At 46.6% G+C, this 16,360-nt stretch overlaps 1 protein-coding gene across 2 annotated transcripts in view; it reads right to left on the minus strand.

The window, feature by feature from the left end:
- Nucleotides 1–15,918, minus strand: part of NHS (NHS actin remodeling regulator) — a 240,988-nt gene extending 225,070 nt beyond the window's left edge. For both annotated transcript variants that reach the window (XM_081001571.1, XM_081001570.1), the window contains exon 1: nucleotides 14,972–15,918. In XM_081001571.1, coding sequence (XP_080857697.1) covers nucleotides 14,972–15,434 — 463 coding nt within the window. In that variant the 5' untranslated portion in view covers nucleotides 15,435–15,918. The remainder of the gene's footprint in view (nucleotides 1–14,971) is intronic.
- Nucleotides 15,919–16,360: the final 442 nt, after the last annotated feature.

Here is a 16,360-nt window from a genome sequence, read left to right on the forward strand (position 1 = left end):
AATCAGTGATAAAATGGGCAATTGATATTGGGCATAACATTGAATTGGATGCGTGGAAAAGATTATGGAAGGAGGGTTTGAGATTTACAGGATGCATGACTTTAAAGGAAAACTTGCTAAAAATGATGTATAGATGGCATTTGACACCAGTAAAATTAGCTAAAATGTATAGGAAAAAAGAAAGAAAATGTTGGAAATGTAAAAAGGCAGATGGGGACTATTTCCATATGTGGTGGACCTGTGATAAGGTAAAAAAATTTTGGGAATCAATTTATAATGAACTCAAAAAAATATTTAGATATACTTTCCCCAAAAGACCGGAAGCGTGTCTATTAGGCTTAATAGGAACAGAAATTAAAATAGAAGATCAAAATCTGTTCATGTATGCTACAGCTGCCGCGAGGACCCTTCTGGCCCAAAGATGGAAAGTACAAGACATACCAACTATTCAGGAGTGGCAGGCAAAGTTGACAGAATATGCAGAACTTGCCAAAGTGTCAGGGAGGATCCAGGACCAGGGAGATCAAAGATACCAAAATAACTGGAGTAAATTTATTGAATATTTAAAGAAGAATTGTAAAGAGGTCAAGACACTAGCAGGATTGACATAATACCTCCACTGTATAATAGTACTAATATGAGAATGATGTGCGTGATGGAAAGAGAATAAATATACCAGTTGTGGGGAGGGAGGGGGGTCGCGACTCGGCAGAGTCAAAGGGAATGTATGGTGCTATTACAATTTGTTGGAAAAGAATATGTAAGGAAAACAATAAAAATTCACTTGGGGAAAAAAAAGATGTATCATTCATTTTTTAAAACCTTTCAATAAGCCCTGACTAGAAGGAAAATGTTACCGTTCCACCTATTACAAATGTAAAGATCTGACTATAACAACAAAACTATATAAGAGAGTTTATATTTCATCATAAGTCAGCAATTTGGACTTTTTCTAGATTGGCTGAGGCCTTCCACGCACTGCCATGTTTGCATGCAGCATTAAACCATAGTTTAGTGCCATGTGAATGAGCCTTCATCAACCAGAGCATAGTACTGGGCTTGCTTCCTCCCCTCCCAATCTCTCCTCTTCCTGTGCAGTTGGGAGGACAGTCTGCTAAGTTTACTTTCAAAGAATCTCAGCTTAGCACTAATAGGCGAAGCAGAAATTCTTTTTTTAATCAAACAATGGAGAGTTGCAAAACCATGGGTTATGAAAATGAACATCTGCCAATACTCCTGCTGTGCAGATCCAAGGGGCCTTTCAGTTCCATGTTGTCCACACCAGCAGAGAACTATGCCCCAGGTTTTCAGAGATTCCTGGGTGAAAAGCAAACATGACAGATTTTAAGAGGGGTGGAAGTGGTTGGCTTACATATTCTCCTCATTGAGTCAAGTGGGTTTCCAGGACAGAAACTGTGCCTTCAAAATATTCCACATACTTGCGACACATCTTCCTTCAGCCCAACAGTGGTAGGAGACCAAGAGGGGGCACTGCACCAGCCAGATATTCCCATCATCCCCCAACACACACAGTCCTGACTTCAAGATCCACTACCGTCAGGTGCTTGAAGAGTGAACTGCTACAGATGACACAAACAGGTAAATGAAAACACATACTACAGGAAAGTGCTTGGGGAGAGTGGCAGGGCGCTTGCTAGACCATGGAGGTTGCTTCAGCAGAGGTTGTCGCTGCTTGCACCACCATGACCAGTGCAGATGTACATTGTACAGGATGCCCAGTACAGCACTCGTAAGTAAATATTCCCTTATAGTCTACCATACTCATTAATTATAATCAGATTCTAAGCACATTTCCACGCAACTGAATGAAGTTGATGAATGATTCTCCCAACTAAGCACGCTTAAACTCACAATAGTAGGCAATCATTGCTAGGAAGAAAATTCTATTGAATTCACCAGGGTCTACTTTCCGGTAAAGAAGGTGGTTAGAAGTGAAATACAAATCTAAGCTTACACGAAACATATTTTCCCCTTAAAAGACACCTGATTACCACTTGATTTCCATTCACAGCTGCTTTTTCTCCAATAACTTTGATAAAACAAAGTTTAACAACGTGACAAACTGAGTGCCTAACTAGAATTACACTGGTAGCATGATCTGCAAACATGTGGTGAGATTTTTCTTAAATTCTGTATAAGGCAAGTGGGGGGTGGGTTGTCCACATCAAGCTGTGATCTTGCAATACCTCCCCCACTACACAACTAGCTTTGTTGTGGAGGAGGAGAGACTCTCATTGGCACTAATGTGGTTTTTGCCTAATGCTAATTGCTGGATGGGGAGGGGGGCAGAGATATTTAATGAAATCATGACTAGAGAGGACTTAAAACTCCCCCCATGCCCTGTGGCGTAGATGATGACACCCACCAAACACATCCCTGGTGTTTAATATCAAACAAGACGAACGAAGAATAACTATCGGGGAAGCTAACTATTAGTTCAGAGATGGGGCACTCTGCATGCAAAGTTCTAAGTTCAATTTCTGGCATATCTAGTTAAAAGGAGCAGGTAAGCTGGTGGTGAAAGTCTGAAATCCTAGGGAACTGCTACCAGTCAGAGTTGGCAATGCTAGACTACAAAAATCAAACAGTCCAAGGTAAGGTGGCTTCCTACTTAACAGGTGGCACTGCAGTCCCATATACTGGGATGGGCAGAGGGTAGATTGGAATCTATTGGTAGATCTTCGTTTGATTTGCAGTAGATTGGCAAGGGTCTCCGACTCCTAATTTTTTAACAACAGCAAAGCAACTTTTTCTACCTTAATCAAGCTGCTGAAATGAAGAAAGCTAACTTTCGTGGGAAAGGGATGTGACCTCAGTTCAGTTCTGTGACAGAATATAAACTCCCAGGCTCAGAGGCATCCTGTTGTTTTCAACTCTTAACTGTGGGCATGCAGTTGGTCACTCCTGGTTGGGAGAGCTTGGGTTTCTAGTCAAAACAAAGTAGATCCAGCAACACTTAACTCTTGTCTACCCCTTCTATGTGTGTCTACTCAGCAATACGTTCAATTCCATTCAGTTCCATGGGACTTACTGATAGATAAATGGGCATAGCACTCCAGTCTCAATATAGCTGTCCTACATGATCATGTGAAGTTCCAAGTTAAAACATGGTCTGCATGCACCTACTTAGTTGCTCTGAAATATTACAAGTATATATACCTATTTGCTGTGAACCAAATTAACTATCAGCAAAACACTATTTTCAACATACAGAAACGCTGTGACTTGCCCTTTCTCTGCACATTATACGCTTCTAATTTCCTTACATTTTCACTCGTCTCCCCTTGAACACATAGGAATTTGTGTATAAAATTCCAAATCTTGAGGCAATTAGAAACACTGCTAATCTTGCTTCATGCTAATTACATCAAAGGGATCAAAGACCGCATCATGCACAGCCTATCTACCACTCAGATACGCTGAGAGAGTTCATCTTCTCCATTTAATAGCTTGGGTTTAATAGCTGGTGCAGTTCCAGCGGAAAGTTTTTATATTGACATTTGGTTAGAGGATATAAAAGCACAGCTTTTGGGAAAGAAGCCTGCCTTAAAAAAAAAAAAGTTGATAGAATCAATTGCATTTGCTCTTCTTTAGACATCATAATATGGCCATCAAATATTGCCATGGGAGTGGTAATCCCGACAGTTGTCAGATGTCATCATTGGACAGGCCATAAAAACGGGTGGAGCAAGGAGATCTGGGCAGCCAGGCTCATTACAGTCTCCAGAGCAGTAAGGAATGTGTTTGGAACAGCACAAACAGGCTCTAAGAGACAGTGCAATGTGTTCCCCGAGAATGGGAATTGTTTCTGCTCCACTCATGGCATGGCAAGATGCTTTAGAAACTCACTGGTGATCTGCAACGGAGGCTGCAATTTGAAAAGAGGGGTAGCAGTAACTCCATAGAGCTAGCACAAGTCCCTTTCATGAGTCAACACAGTTCTTTAGATTCAAAATCACAGCTTCTCATTTGGGAAACTCTTCCATTTTTCTGAACACAACTCCCCACCACCTTACATCATCCCATTCTTTCACAGAGCCGAAGTGATTTGTTACGCCCATTCCTTTCTCACCCACACCTTTGCATACCTATGTTAAAGGCCAGACAGAATCTAATCCTTGGAGTATAAATCACAAGACAGACTATGCAAGAAATGTCAACAAAATCTGATTCACTTGAACAAGAGCAGAGTTTGAAAGGCATAATTACGTTTTATATTCACAATTTCCCCCCAAATAGTCCATTCCTTCAGCCCCAGCTCATACTAAACAATAGTTTTTGGAAATATTCCAGACATTTCTCCTTTCCAATTTCTCCCAAAAAGTCAAGCTAAGGCATTTATTATTTAGAAAAAGGAATCCCACCAACATAGTGCGTTACGTCACATTTTTCCTGTATAAAAATAATCTCATTGTAGGAAGGGAGGGAGAGTCTCGGTTCATGCAAACTATGTGTGAAAATAATCCCAAAGCCTATTTTGCTCTATTAGCAACAACATAGCAGTCACATGATAAATTGCACACTACATTTTCTCACACTGAGATTATTTATCTCTAAACTGTCTTGTAAATGAATCATACTGGGAGAGACAGAAATAAGAAGAGATATTATGAAAACAATTTATAACATGCATGTTCGTGCATATTAGTCTTAATCGCTTTTTACAGCAGCCATAAATCATGTAGAAATCATATTTCTAACAGCCAAAAGGAATTTAAATTCTGGTCTAATTCTGCTGAATTGTTCCCTGTACATATATTATAAATGATTATACATGCAACTTTATGGAAAAATTCCATTAAGAATATCTGGTCGAAATTCAGTATCCCGCTGAAGGAATCATCTCGGTAAAGGCAGTTCCAACATCATTTTTCCATATTCATCTGTCATGGGATTATCACGTGCTGTACCACAGCGAATCCCTTTTCTCACTTACGTTGGTATGAAGCAGTGACAGGTTCTTATAACACTATGGGCTGAAGCATAAAGCCTAAAGCATCTTCACAAATTATGTCCCAACCTGACTATTGCCATTTTAATGCTCCTGGCAATGTAGAAGACAGGAAAATGTCACTCAGTATAACCCAAGATCCACAGCATTCCCAAATAAACAGCAACTCTGTGGTCATAATTCTGAAAATCACCATGGGCTATAACTAGGGACACGCTGGGTGACATATTTCATCCTCAGGGTTTGTGTCCCTGCAGGAGTTGTAGACCACATTGTGGAGGCTTAGGCCATGGGAAAGTTAGCAGAGCAAGAGAAATCCCATGAGTATTTATTTCTTAATCCAGCAACAACAGCAGAAATGGAGAGAAACTTGCTCAGCAAAGTATTGCAGGTTATAACATTTTCACACAGTTCTGCGCCTATAAAAACAATGAAGGTTTTTACCTAGCTCCTTCAGGCTGTTTCACACATCACTTTGTAGGAGGACACACATGACAGACACATATGGCAACTAAAACATTTCAAGCAGCTACAGTCTGCACCCTCTTCTTCTTTTGACTGTGTACAGGTATCCTCCCCCCCCCCCCGACCATGTATACATGCGGTGCCTGGAAATTAAATCAAACCAGGAAATGGCGGGAGAGACCTCATGGCTCACAAGGAGACCCTCCTGGAGCCTCAAGGGGACTTGTGAAGGCGGAAAAGGCCCTGAAGAGACCAGAGGCGCAGTGGGGTTTAGTTTAGGCTGCTCAGCCTCCTCGTCTAACAGCTAATGCATGCGGTAGCGCAGCAGCAGCAGCCACTTTCCCACACGGCCTCCAGCTCACCCCAGTTCTTCAGTTCTAGATGCTTTGGTCTGGGTTGGTGAAAAGGTATCAATAAACCTTAGTGCCCACTTCAGAAAATCTTAATACTGCCAGCATTAAGCCGGAAAGTTGGCAAGCAAGACTTCAATATGTGCAAAAATGCAAACCTTCATTTAAAAAGAATTATAGGAACGACATGTGCTTGGGCAGAAAGCCTCACAGACACAAAACCCTGCTTCCCCCACCCCACCCCCGAGTCTGCATGAGGTCGGATGGAAATACGTTTTTCTCCTGCACCGGATCAATAACCTTTCCCCATGTCTTTCAGGTTTAATCTTCTGGCTCAGAAGAGTCCAGTGGATTTTCCAAATTCCTAATATAAAAGAAGGGAAGCTGCTTCAGTACAAAAGGAAAGTTCAAGTTTAAATGGAAAAATAAACAAACAAGCTAAACCTACCATGAGTTTTTATGAGGTTTTGTCTGTTACAGGAAAGACAAGGCTGGAAAGAAAATCGTAGCATTCAGTTTACATTGTTACGCTAGGAGGCTTTATCTTGTCAGTTTTTAAAATTAATTAAATCCAACTCTGGTAGTTTGGTATTACAGCTATGTTCTTCATTTGGATGTTTTGTAAGTAATCCTCAAGTCACTTTCACAGGCCTGAACCCTGCCCCAGGCCAGCCTAACCCAGCCAAAGTAAATGTGGAATCAGGAGGATTTTGAAACTACCTAGCAAAATGACAGGAATAAGTTTTGTACAAAAACATTCTCCAGCAAATTTCTCACTTTGTAACTCTTTAACTGACAATATCATTGTTTATTTACTGCGTACAAAAGAGACAAATTCTGTCCAGGCTGCGTTACAGAATGCAACTCAGGAAAAGAAATAGAGATGCTCTTCAATCATTAGCTGGCTACACTAGTGTCATCCTATTTGCATGAACACTTTCACAATGTTTTGGGGCATGATCCCTCTCCAGCTTCAGCTACAGCCAACTTGGATCAAGACACTAAATACAAGACAGAGAGGCATGCATATAAATCAGGCATCCTCAATGACTGACAGCATCTCCTCCATTTGACCCAGGAATGACCTAGGTCAGGTGGATACCATTTCATGAATGGAGGTTATGAACTGCAGAGGGGCCATGGATGTTTATTACCCAATGCTCCAAGAGTTATACTGTCAGCTGAACTGGTTAAGACTCTCAGAATAATGTCTTTGCTCTAATCTTTGTTGTTGTGCTCCTTAACCTTCACCGTGTGACAGGGTCATCCTCATCATAAGTATCTACTCTCCCATCCAAATTGCTGTCACTGCAAGCCACATTTACTGCATTGCCACAAAGTGCTGAAGGGGGTCTGGAACCTTTTACTACCAAGCATGAGAATGGACCGGGGAAGGAACTGTATCAGAATCAGTCTTAAGGGGGTATCTTCTACGTGTATAAGGTTTTCTCCGAAGAGAGAGAAAGTCTAATGGGTCAGGTTTACCATCCCCACATTGGAAAGCTTATGTATGTAGAGGTAAACTCTTTCTGAATGACACCAATAACACATCAATTGGAGTGCACTTGCAGGTGCTTGGGGTAATGTTGAGGGAATAGGGCTAAGCACAAACATTCCCAGGGGCTCCTTCACGGATGCTAAATATGTAAATAGCGGCTGGTCTACACAGGGAATCGCTTGATGTTTCTCAACAGGGCCATTCAACCTTCAAGTAGGTTTGGCTAGAAAACATGGTTTGAGTGTCCACCTACCAAAGTAAAATAAAATTAAAATACTTCCTGTGAACAAAATTCACACATGTCATGGAAAATATGGTTTGAGCCTAGCCTCTTTCTTTCAGACATCCTAGTTTTCTATGATCTCAGATTTGTTTTTAGTTGTCTCCTGCTGTCAGTCTGATATATTACGGTCCAGGGTGGGGCTGGGGAATCACTGTACTATGGAATTGTTCTGCATGTATAGATCAGTACTAAAATGAGTGTTGAGTTGTATTAATTCTGAAACCATCTTGCTAGTGCTTCACTACTGGCTGAACCACCTATCCATGGATCAACCCAACTCATTTTTCACATGACAAGTTAACCTCCCATCCCCCCCCCCCCAAAAAACCAACCCTGTTCCTACTTAGAAGTTCAGTGTAAGGATGCTCAGAGACAGAAGCTGTGTACATGCTAAAAGCTTTAAAACACAGCTATCTATCATACTTTTTTCTCAGTTTGGATCAAAGCTGGTTTGGAGGAAAATGCATCCAAACACACTATCTCCTAAGAAACAACGGGCTAGATATGGAATGTGACTAATTTCATGGTTATGCTGCTTGCCAAACCAGCAGTGGGAGAACAATGGATGAGGAGTAAATGGGAGTGTGTACACAGCCTAGATTTCCCATTGTAGGGGAAAAGGCACATCTAGGACGGATGCACTGCAAGAGCAGGACCTCTCCTCCAACTGGGGCCACACTCCATTGCTTACTTAGCACAATGGTGAATCCGCATGTGGCTGGAGACAAGACCCAGCTGTGAATTGAAAAAAAGAGCATGGCACCGTGTCCCTTTGCTTTCTTTCCCTGTCAACCATTTGGATGGGCAGCCACTGGGAGGATTAAAGGAAAGGCAGCCCTAATACTCTGAGCAGTAAATAAATTAGGTCAAGCCAATTCTTGACGGGCTTGCTATGACAATATAATGACAGCTAGATGCATGCTCTCCTTTTGACCAAACAGAGCTAGTTTTTTCTAATTTCTATAGAATTAGTTCAGCACGGAGGGGAGCAGCAGTTAGAAGTCGCATTAAGCTATGTTGTACTGTCCTTCAATAAAACAACTGGTGCAGGTAGGGAAAGGAAGAGTTAGGTCAAAGCTATTATTACTGTGTCAATATAATCACGGACGGGTTCCATTTCAAGGTCGCTTGCCTTTTGCCTGGATGGGGTGTTACCGAGGAATCATCATTTTGAGCTTTAGGCTCAAAGTGCCCATGCCAACCTCTACCTACAGCAGCCTTTGCCAACCTGGTGCTCTCCACACCAGGACCACCATTTTGGACTACAACTGTCGTCAGAACCAACCAGCACCAGACTGGCAAAGGCTGACCTCAGTCAAAAGGAGGGACTCTGGCCAGTTAGGCACAGCAACCCAAGACAAGCAAATGTCTTCCTCTTTACCTGCTTCCTAACCTAATTAAACCCTTCAAGGAACATTATTCAGAGCCCTACCAGAGGAGACTCTACGCTTGATATACTGCAAGCCAGCAGTAGACACATCATAGAAATACGTGTGAACATCCATTACATTCATATGATGCACACTGCAGCTTTTGAACTCCACACTTCTGCACTCAGAAACCATGGGAAGAAAGCTTAGGTCCACTAATATTCCAGACACCTTATCCACCTTCTCTTTTTTGTTTGCTCTGGAAGAAAACCCTCCCTTGAATACAAAGCCTCCAAGAGTTTTCTCTTCAAAACCCTCAGCGTTCAGCCCTACCATAGCCAAGCCCAGTTCATTCAGCCGTGGTGAACAAGAGGCCGGTCTGTTTCCTCCCTCCTAGTTAGCTCAGCTGCTGTTCCTACTTTCTTCCCCTAGTGATCCCTTCCATCTTCTACATCTTTGCTATTTTCTTACATGTTTAAAGTTAGGACACAAAGCATTCGAAGCAGTTTTGTACCATACTGAGCTCCAGGAAGCCTATGAGGGCCCAAGGTATCCTCAGCCTTCCATCACAGCCTTTTCCCCAATTGTTCACCAACAAGGCACCTTGTTCTCCAAGAACCAGGCTTGGGAAGTCACAAGGAGCAGCTCCAAGCAACCACCAGTGTCAGAGTGTTGAGGGCAACTGCTGATTCACTGCAGCCACCTGAAGACAAGCCTTTCCCCACTCTTCTTGCCTTGAAATAGGCAATATCTGCACCTGGTTCCTCTCTTTAACGTCTCATGCAGGTACCTGTGCTGCTATGCAGCAATGTGTACTTACACCCCAAATTTCCTTACCTAGCCTGGTTCAGTTCCACACCTAACCTATCGAGCACCCATCATCCTCTCCTTCCTATATTTAGTATCACGACCATCGTGTAATTCTCACTGCCTGTATTTAGCCAAATAATTGCTGCCCCAGTACTGAGCAGACCTTTGTAATTAATTGATCTTTGTGTTTTGTGAGAAACAGCATACCGCTTCTGAACTCCGATCTGTTGTTGTGTTGCTCATCTGCCCCTTCTTTAAGTGTATAATTCGTCCCATCTCACACTGTCACTCAAACTAAAGATCTGAACAAGTGTTCGTCTTGTACATGTGCATTCCTCAACATGCGTGGACAAGGACACACAGTAATAAGAATTAATTTTTCCTAATTAAATCTTTCTAACTATGTACTCAGTATGAGAGGGAGGGGGCTCAGATATAGCATTACTAGATTTCTAAGTATCCTCAGCAGCACTGCTGGTTTTTTAAAAAAATATCCTCAGCTCCCTGTGCTGCAGTTTGGAGTGAAATTGCACCAATTGTCTTTACAGCAACAGTGACAATCTAATGACTTAATAACACATTTTTTAAAATATGGGGGGGGAGAAGGGTGTGTGTGTGTGTGTTTGCAGTTTCAATTAAAAACATTATTCCTCAGTGCCTTGGGAAATATAACCAAACAACTTTGTAGTACAGGATGTTCAGCAGGAAACATGAGTTTAGTGGCGATTTGGAAATATACCACATTTTTCCCTGTATAACATGATCCCATGTATAAGACAAACCCTACTTTGGGGAGCCCAAAATTAAGAAATCAGTATTTTTAAGTTCAGTTTTTTAGGGAATCACCCAAAGAGTTGAGCTTTTTTTTGGGGGGGGGGAATCACCTTTTGTGTGATCCCCCATGCTTTGGCACAGCAGGTGAGAGCTGACAGAATCGTGGCCAAGTTCCCTCCTCGCCTCGGCACCATCTTGCCTCTCCAACCAGCTCCACAGCACTGATGACTCAGGAGCCACCAGTTCACCCAAGGCTTACTGTATAAATCCATGTATAAGACGACCCCCAATTTTTGACAAAAAAAATTGGGGGGAAATCAACATCTTGTACAAGGAAAAATGTGGTGTGTGAGTCTAGGGCAGGCTCACCAGCTGGATGCCCTTCAGATGTTTTGGACTGCAATTCCTATCAGTTTCACCCAGTACAAATGTGCTGGCTGCAGCTGATAGGAGTAGTCATTCCAAACATCTGGAGTGTGCCACTGGTTGGGACCAATGACATTATAAGCCATAACATCTGGAGGGCACCAGGATGGCAAAGGCTGGCCTAGGGTGTCCTTAAAGAGAGGATACAGCAGTGCTTCCTTCCCAGATGGTGTGACATGATTCATTTCCATTTTCCTTGGCCTATCATGACCCATGTTACATGTGCCAGAAGAATCAGGTTTGAGTACAGTCACTTCATAGCATGTTCTGGCTGCCTCCCATTTGTGATACTTAAAAATGGATGCTGTGTTGCCATGTATGTTTCTACCACAGTCCATTTTAAAAAAAGAGTTCTTCTCCAGGTTGAGGAGTTGGGAACCCTTCCATTTTTGGTGTAACTCCATTATGACACAAAGGAGGCAGCTCACTCCATCCCAAAAATGGTGTGTGCATGCAGTGTAGTGCAATAGTTGGAGCAGAGGTTCTCAAACTGTTTTCTCTGGGCCACACTTGCAGAATAAATATTTGCTCTTGCCAAATTTTTAATTGATAAGAAATACATTGGGAAAACACACATTAAAAAAAACTTCTGGCAGTTGTTCCATTTATTCTACAAATTACGAAATAAAATTTTTTGATACTATAATATACTAATCTGAAATGTTTAATTGTTTCTTTGATTGTCCTTGAATATTCCCCACCACACTTGCCATCCTCTTCTGCCACACCCTTTGAGAACCACTGGTTTGGGTGTTGGATTATGGCCCAGGAGACCATGGGCCATTCTAGTTCAGTGTTGTCTACACTGACTGATAGAGGCTCTCCAGGGTTACAGACAATGCTCTCTCCCAACCCTACCTGGAGAATTCAGGGATTGAACCTGGGACCTTCCACATGCAATGCTCTACCACTGAGTTGCAGCCTAAACTGGATATGAAAATCAGTCACTCTGCCCAGGCGGCCCTTGGTACCATAGCTCTGGAACAGACATCTTCAGCAGAGAAGGTTCAGACCTTTGGGGGAAGCAACACCATTCGAACTGGTATGAAACCAACCTAAGTTTGTTGTGCACATATACATTTCCTGCAAAGACTTTAGGTGGCACTACAAAGAGCTAAAAAAAATAAGGCTAGTTCTCATTTGTTATGGTACCACATTGCAAGACTACAAAGCAGAGCCTGAAGCTCTAATCAACTTGCACAGCTTATCTGCCTTACATTAATGCTCAATTATATTCTGCTGATTAGCACACAAAGAACCTGCACTTCCTCAGATCATACTGGTTGATGTTTCAGGTCAGGAAAAGCCCCGTGAACAGTTGATGTTAGTGAGAGGGTTTCTCTCTCTCTCTCTCTCTGTAAGCTTTCGCTTTCACTGAATGGCCACAAACTGCCTGTGGCCACAGAGTGGAAGGTGTGGGGCTGCTGGCCAGGAAAGCAGCCCTGGAACTCAAGTACAGATTTCTGTACCTCTCAGGGCCGTCTTACCCATAGACACTAGTGGTGCGGGGTGCCAGGGCACCAAGTTCTGGAGGGCACCAGGCGAGAGTCCGGGGAACACCAAATGAGCGTGCAGAGTGAGCGAGGGTGCATGCACCGCTCCCACGGAGTGTCGGCTCGGTTTTTTCCCTTTTAGCCTGCAGGCGCCGAATTCTGTGGGGCGCCAAAAGGCTAAAAGGGAAAAAACTGAGCCAATGCTCAGTAGGAGTGGCGCACGCACCCCTGCTCGCTCAGTGTGCTCGCTCGCCCAAGGGGTTGAGGCACAAGCACACACGGCGCCCCTCCTGCTAGCCGTATTCATCTTCGAGCAAGGCATCAGGCACCAGGGATCTCCCCAGGGCCGGCTCCCCCGGCCCGCTCGCCACCCTCACCTGCCTCCATCATGCCACGCCAAAGCAGCGCCGCGCCCGGAGCCTCTGCCTGCCGTGGCCACCGCGGCACGAAGTAGCCAGCTGAGCCCGCCTCCTCCAGCCCCCGCAAAGCTGGGCATGTCACCAGCAGTGCCATCCCGTCCCAAGAGGCTTCCTCCGCCACTGCTGGTGTTCCCTCCCTAAAAAAAGGTTGACAACTCTGGGACATGTGATGTGGGGGGGGGGCACTGGAGGAATCTTTGCACCACAGCGTCGGATATGCTTAAGACGGCCCTGGTACCTCTCAGTGGAGACTCACCTCCTGTGTTTCATCACAATGGCTGTAGACATTTACAAGAGCAAGAGCGACAATCATCTAGCCCAGATCATCATTCTGCAGCTATGCTCCTTTACAAAAGTGGGTGGGTAGGAAATCATTGTTTTTTGTATGTAACATCGACCCAAAGCTTGCTCTATAAAGATAAAACCACTAGCATGAAATTGCTGCAAAGGAGGATCCACAATGAGGACCCAACCTGCAGGCATCAATTGTTCTGCAAGCCACATCCAGATGTTGGCAACGGCTGGAGGTCCTGTGCCTGCCTTTTGCTCTTGTCGCTGTGAACGATGAGCACATATGTTGGGAGCCTCCAGCTCACTTGAAAACAACATCAGAGATCCCTCCTTAAGGTAGCTGCCAGCCAGTCGCTCACCCAAAATCAAGGCACCCACCTTGGCCTTAACAATGAACCCTGCACCACTTCAAGTCTTCAAAGGATGGTTGATGGGGAGAGCTTAAAGAGGGTGGTGGAATTTCGTGGGGGAATCTAAGCGGGAGGGGAATCAGAGAGAGAGATACAGAGACGTGCCTGAGGAATCCCTCAAAGCTGCCCCACCCCCTCCATCATCGCCTCCTTGAAAGCACTTCAAGACACCGATCAGGCAGGCAACCTCCCAGAAAAACCACGAAGAGCTGCCTCAGAAGGCGAAGCGGGAAGCCAGGTAACGAGGGACGGAGATCAGCTTTGGTAATGGTCACCTTGCGTGTCCATTCTCTACACAGGAGAAAAAACGCTTTCGGAGACTCACGCCTTCACGCACAGGCAGAAGGAGCTAGCCTGCTGCGAAGGAGCCCCCTCCCTTAAGTCTCCAGCATCAGCAAGAAAAGTGGGTCAGGCAGATCGCTCGTTGCACAGGGAGTAGTCGCGAGCTGGAAAATGCCTGCTCCCCCCGCCCGGACCCCTTTGCTTATCCTCCAGCGCTGGATCCCCTCCTCCGCTCCTCTTTCACCTTCCCAATGCGATTAGGTATCGATTCCCGCCTTCCCTGCCCGACCCCTCTATAGGACCAGGCGCCTTCGCCTTATCCAACCGCTCAGCCATTCCACCTGCAGAAAACCACTCGGTTTGGCGCGATTCTGCTCGGTAAAGTCACATCCTGGGCCCCGGGCTCGCGGGAATGTGGATCCCGAGGCAGGTGGGGAGGGAGGAGGGAGGCGAGAGCAGGCTTGGAAGAGGCGATCCATCGCGGCTCCTCTCCGTACCACCCACGGCGTTTTAACAAGGAAATCGCTTCTCCAACCAAAACAACCGCGAAGGCGCCTTCCACACCAGTAGCGCGTCCTGGAGAAAGCCTCTCCAAACGCGCACACCCCTAAACTTTACGCACAGTTCAATCCGCAACCTTCCGCCCTACTTACTTCCACCTACCCCTCCAAAAAACACCCCTCCAAGGAATATCCTTCCCTTTGCTTTACATTCCCCCGGAGAGGGGTAAAAAGTTCGGTACACACTGCAGCTTCACGGACAGCTATAAACACTGGGAGGGGTGTGTGTGTCTTGTATATACACTCGACAACCTCCATTTCTGTCAGGGCCACACCTCCAAAGGGTCCGCGCGCCACAATTTTGGGGATCACCCCTCTTCCTTGCCAGCAATCTCGCCACCTCAAGCAAATCGCCACTCGGCCCTCCTCCCAAAAAAAGCCACCCAGAGATCTATTCTCCTTTTAACACCCCCCCCCCATCCCCATCAGGCCCGCCTTGGTGTGCAACTGGCCAGAGGTCAAGGTGAACCACCGCTAAGGTCGCACCAAGGGGAACGAAGGAAGGGGAGAGGCGCATCTAGAGCTCTATAGACGGAGAGAGATAGGGAGAGAAAAAGGTTCCACTTACGCACTGCCTCCTGCTTGGGATCCAGGCTGTGTATAACCCCTTGGACGCCGCCGATCCTGCCGTGCAGCGCCCGGACCCTGCGCTGGGTGATCTGGATCTCGCCCTCGATCTCCTGAAAGAGGGCGCACGCATGCCGGGCCACATCGGAGAGCTGCCGGAGGATCCGCGACAGAGCCACGTTGCTGAGCGAGCACAGGTCCAGCACCATCAGCGCCGCCGCCTCCTTCTCCTGCCCATCGGCCGGCAGCACCACCGCCAGCCCCGCGGCTTCTTCCTCCGGCTCGTCTGTGGCAGCCGACGCCGCTGCCGCTTCGCCCGGCTCCTCTCTCGGGCTACTCCCCGGCTGAGGAGGAGCAGGAGGCGGCGGCGGCGGCTCGCCTCCCGCGCCCTCGTCCAGCACCGAGGCGATGGGCTGCCGGCGGCACAACCACTGCGGCTCCACGATCCGCTTGGCGAAAGGCATGGCTGGGGAGAGAGCCTGGGCGAGCGCCGCGCTTCGCCCTCCGAAGAAGCCGCTGCCGCCCTCGCGTCCCCGGCGCCGAGTGTGTCTCTCCGGGCTCTTTCCAAACTCGCCTGGCTTCCTCCTCCGCCCGAGCGCCCGTCACTTGCTAGCAGCCGGCATGGGAAGGCGCCGGGTCCCCCATGATCTCTCTCCGCGCGGGCTCCGGGGAAGCGGCCGCGGCCACCTTCGCTGCTGCTGCTGCTCAGTTCCTTCCTTCCTTCCCACCCGCCTCCTCTGCCGCCGCCTCGCTCTCCTCCTCCTTCTCCTTCTCCAGCTGCTGCTCCCGGCAAGCTCCCTCCTCTGCCGCGCGCCCCTTGCTTCGCTACGCAGCCCGAGCCTTCGGCGCGAGAGGTGGATTTTAATAGGGCGCCTTGAAAACCCGGAGAAAGGAACGCGCGCCGCTCTTTTGTGAGGAGGAGCAGAGCAGGCAGGCAGGGAGAGACACCCACTCAGCGCAGGGAAGGAGGCGGCGGCGGGCACAGAGAGGCATTCCCCCTCGCGACCACGAGGGGACACTGCAGGCTCCGCGCAGCGCCTGGTTGGCTGGCTGGCTGGCTGGCTAGCGGACTACCACCATCAGTGGATGAGAACTTGGGAGCTGGAGGGAGGATTTTGGAAGTTTGGCAGCCCAAGGAAAACATCGCCTTCGAGATGCGCCCAGAGAGAGGAGAGGAGAGGTGTGCGCTGGGCCAGGGGGTTTCGAAAAGCAGAAAGGAGGTCCTTCCTTAGTAATGCCACTGTGTTAATTAAGGCTGCAGTCTTTTTTTTTCCAGGGAGGAAGCGCAGACCAAGTTTGACAGCATTTGACAACTCGGTGCCCTCCTAATGTTTTGGAGTTCCCATGTTCCTGGCTTCCAAAGGGTCACAAGCTGGAGAGACCAATCAAG

Source organism: Podarcis pityusensis (assembly GCF_964106645.2).
Source record: "Podarcis pityusensis genome assembly, chromosome: 4".
In the NCBI taxonomy this organism is placed as follows: Eukaryota; Metazoa; Chordata; class Lepidosauria; order Squamata; family Lacertidae; genus Podarcis; species Podarcis pityusensis.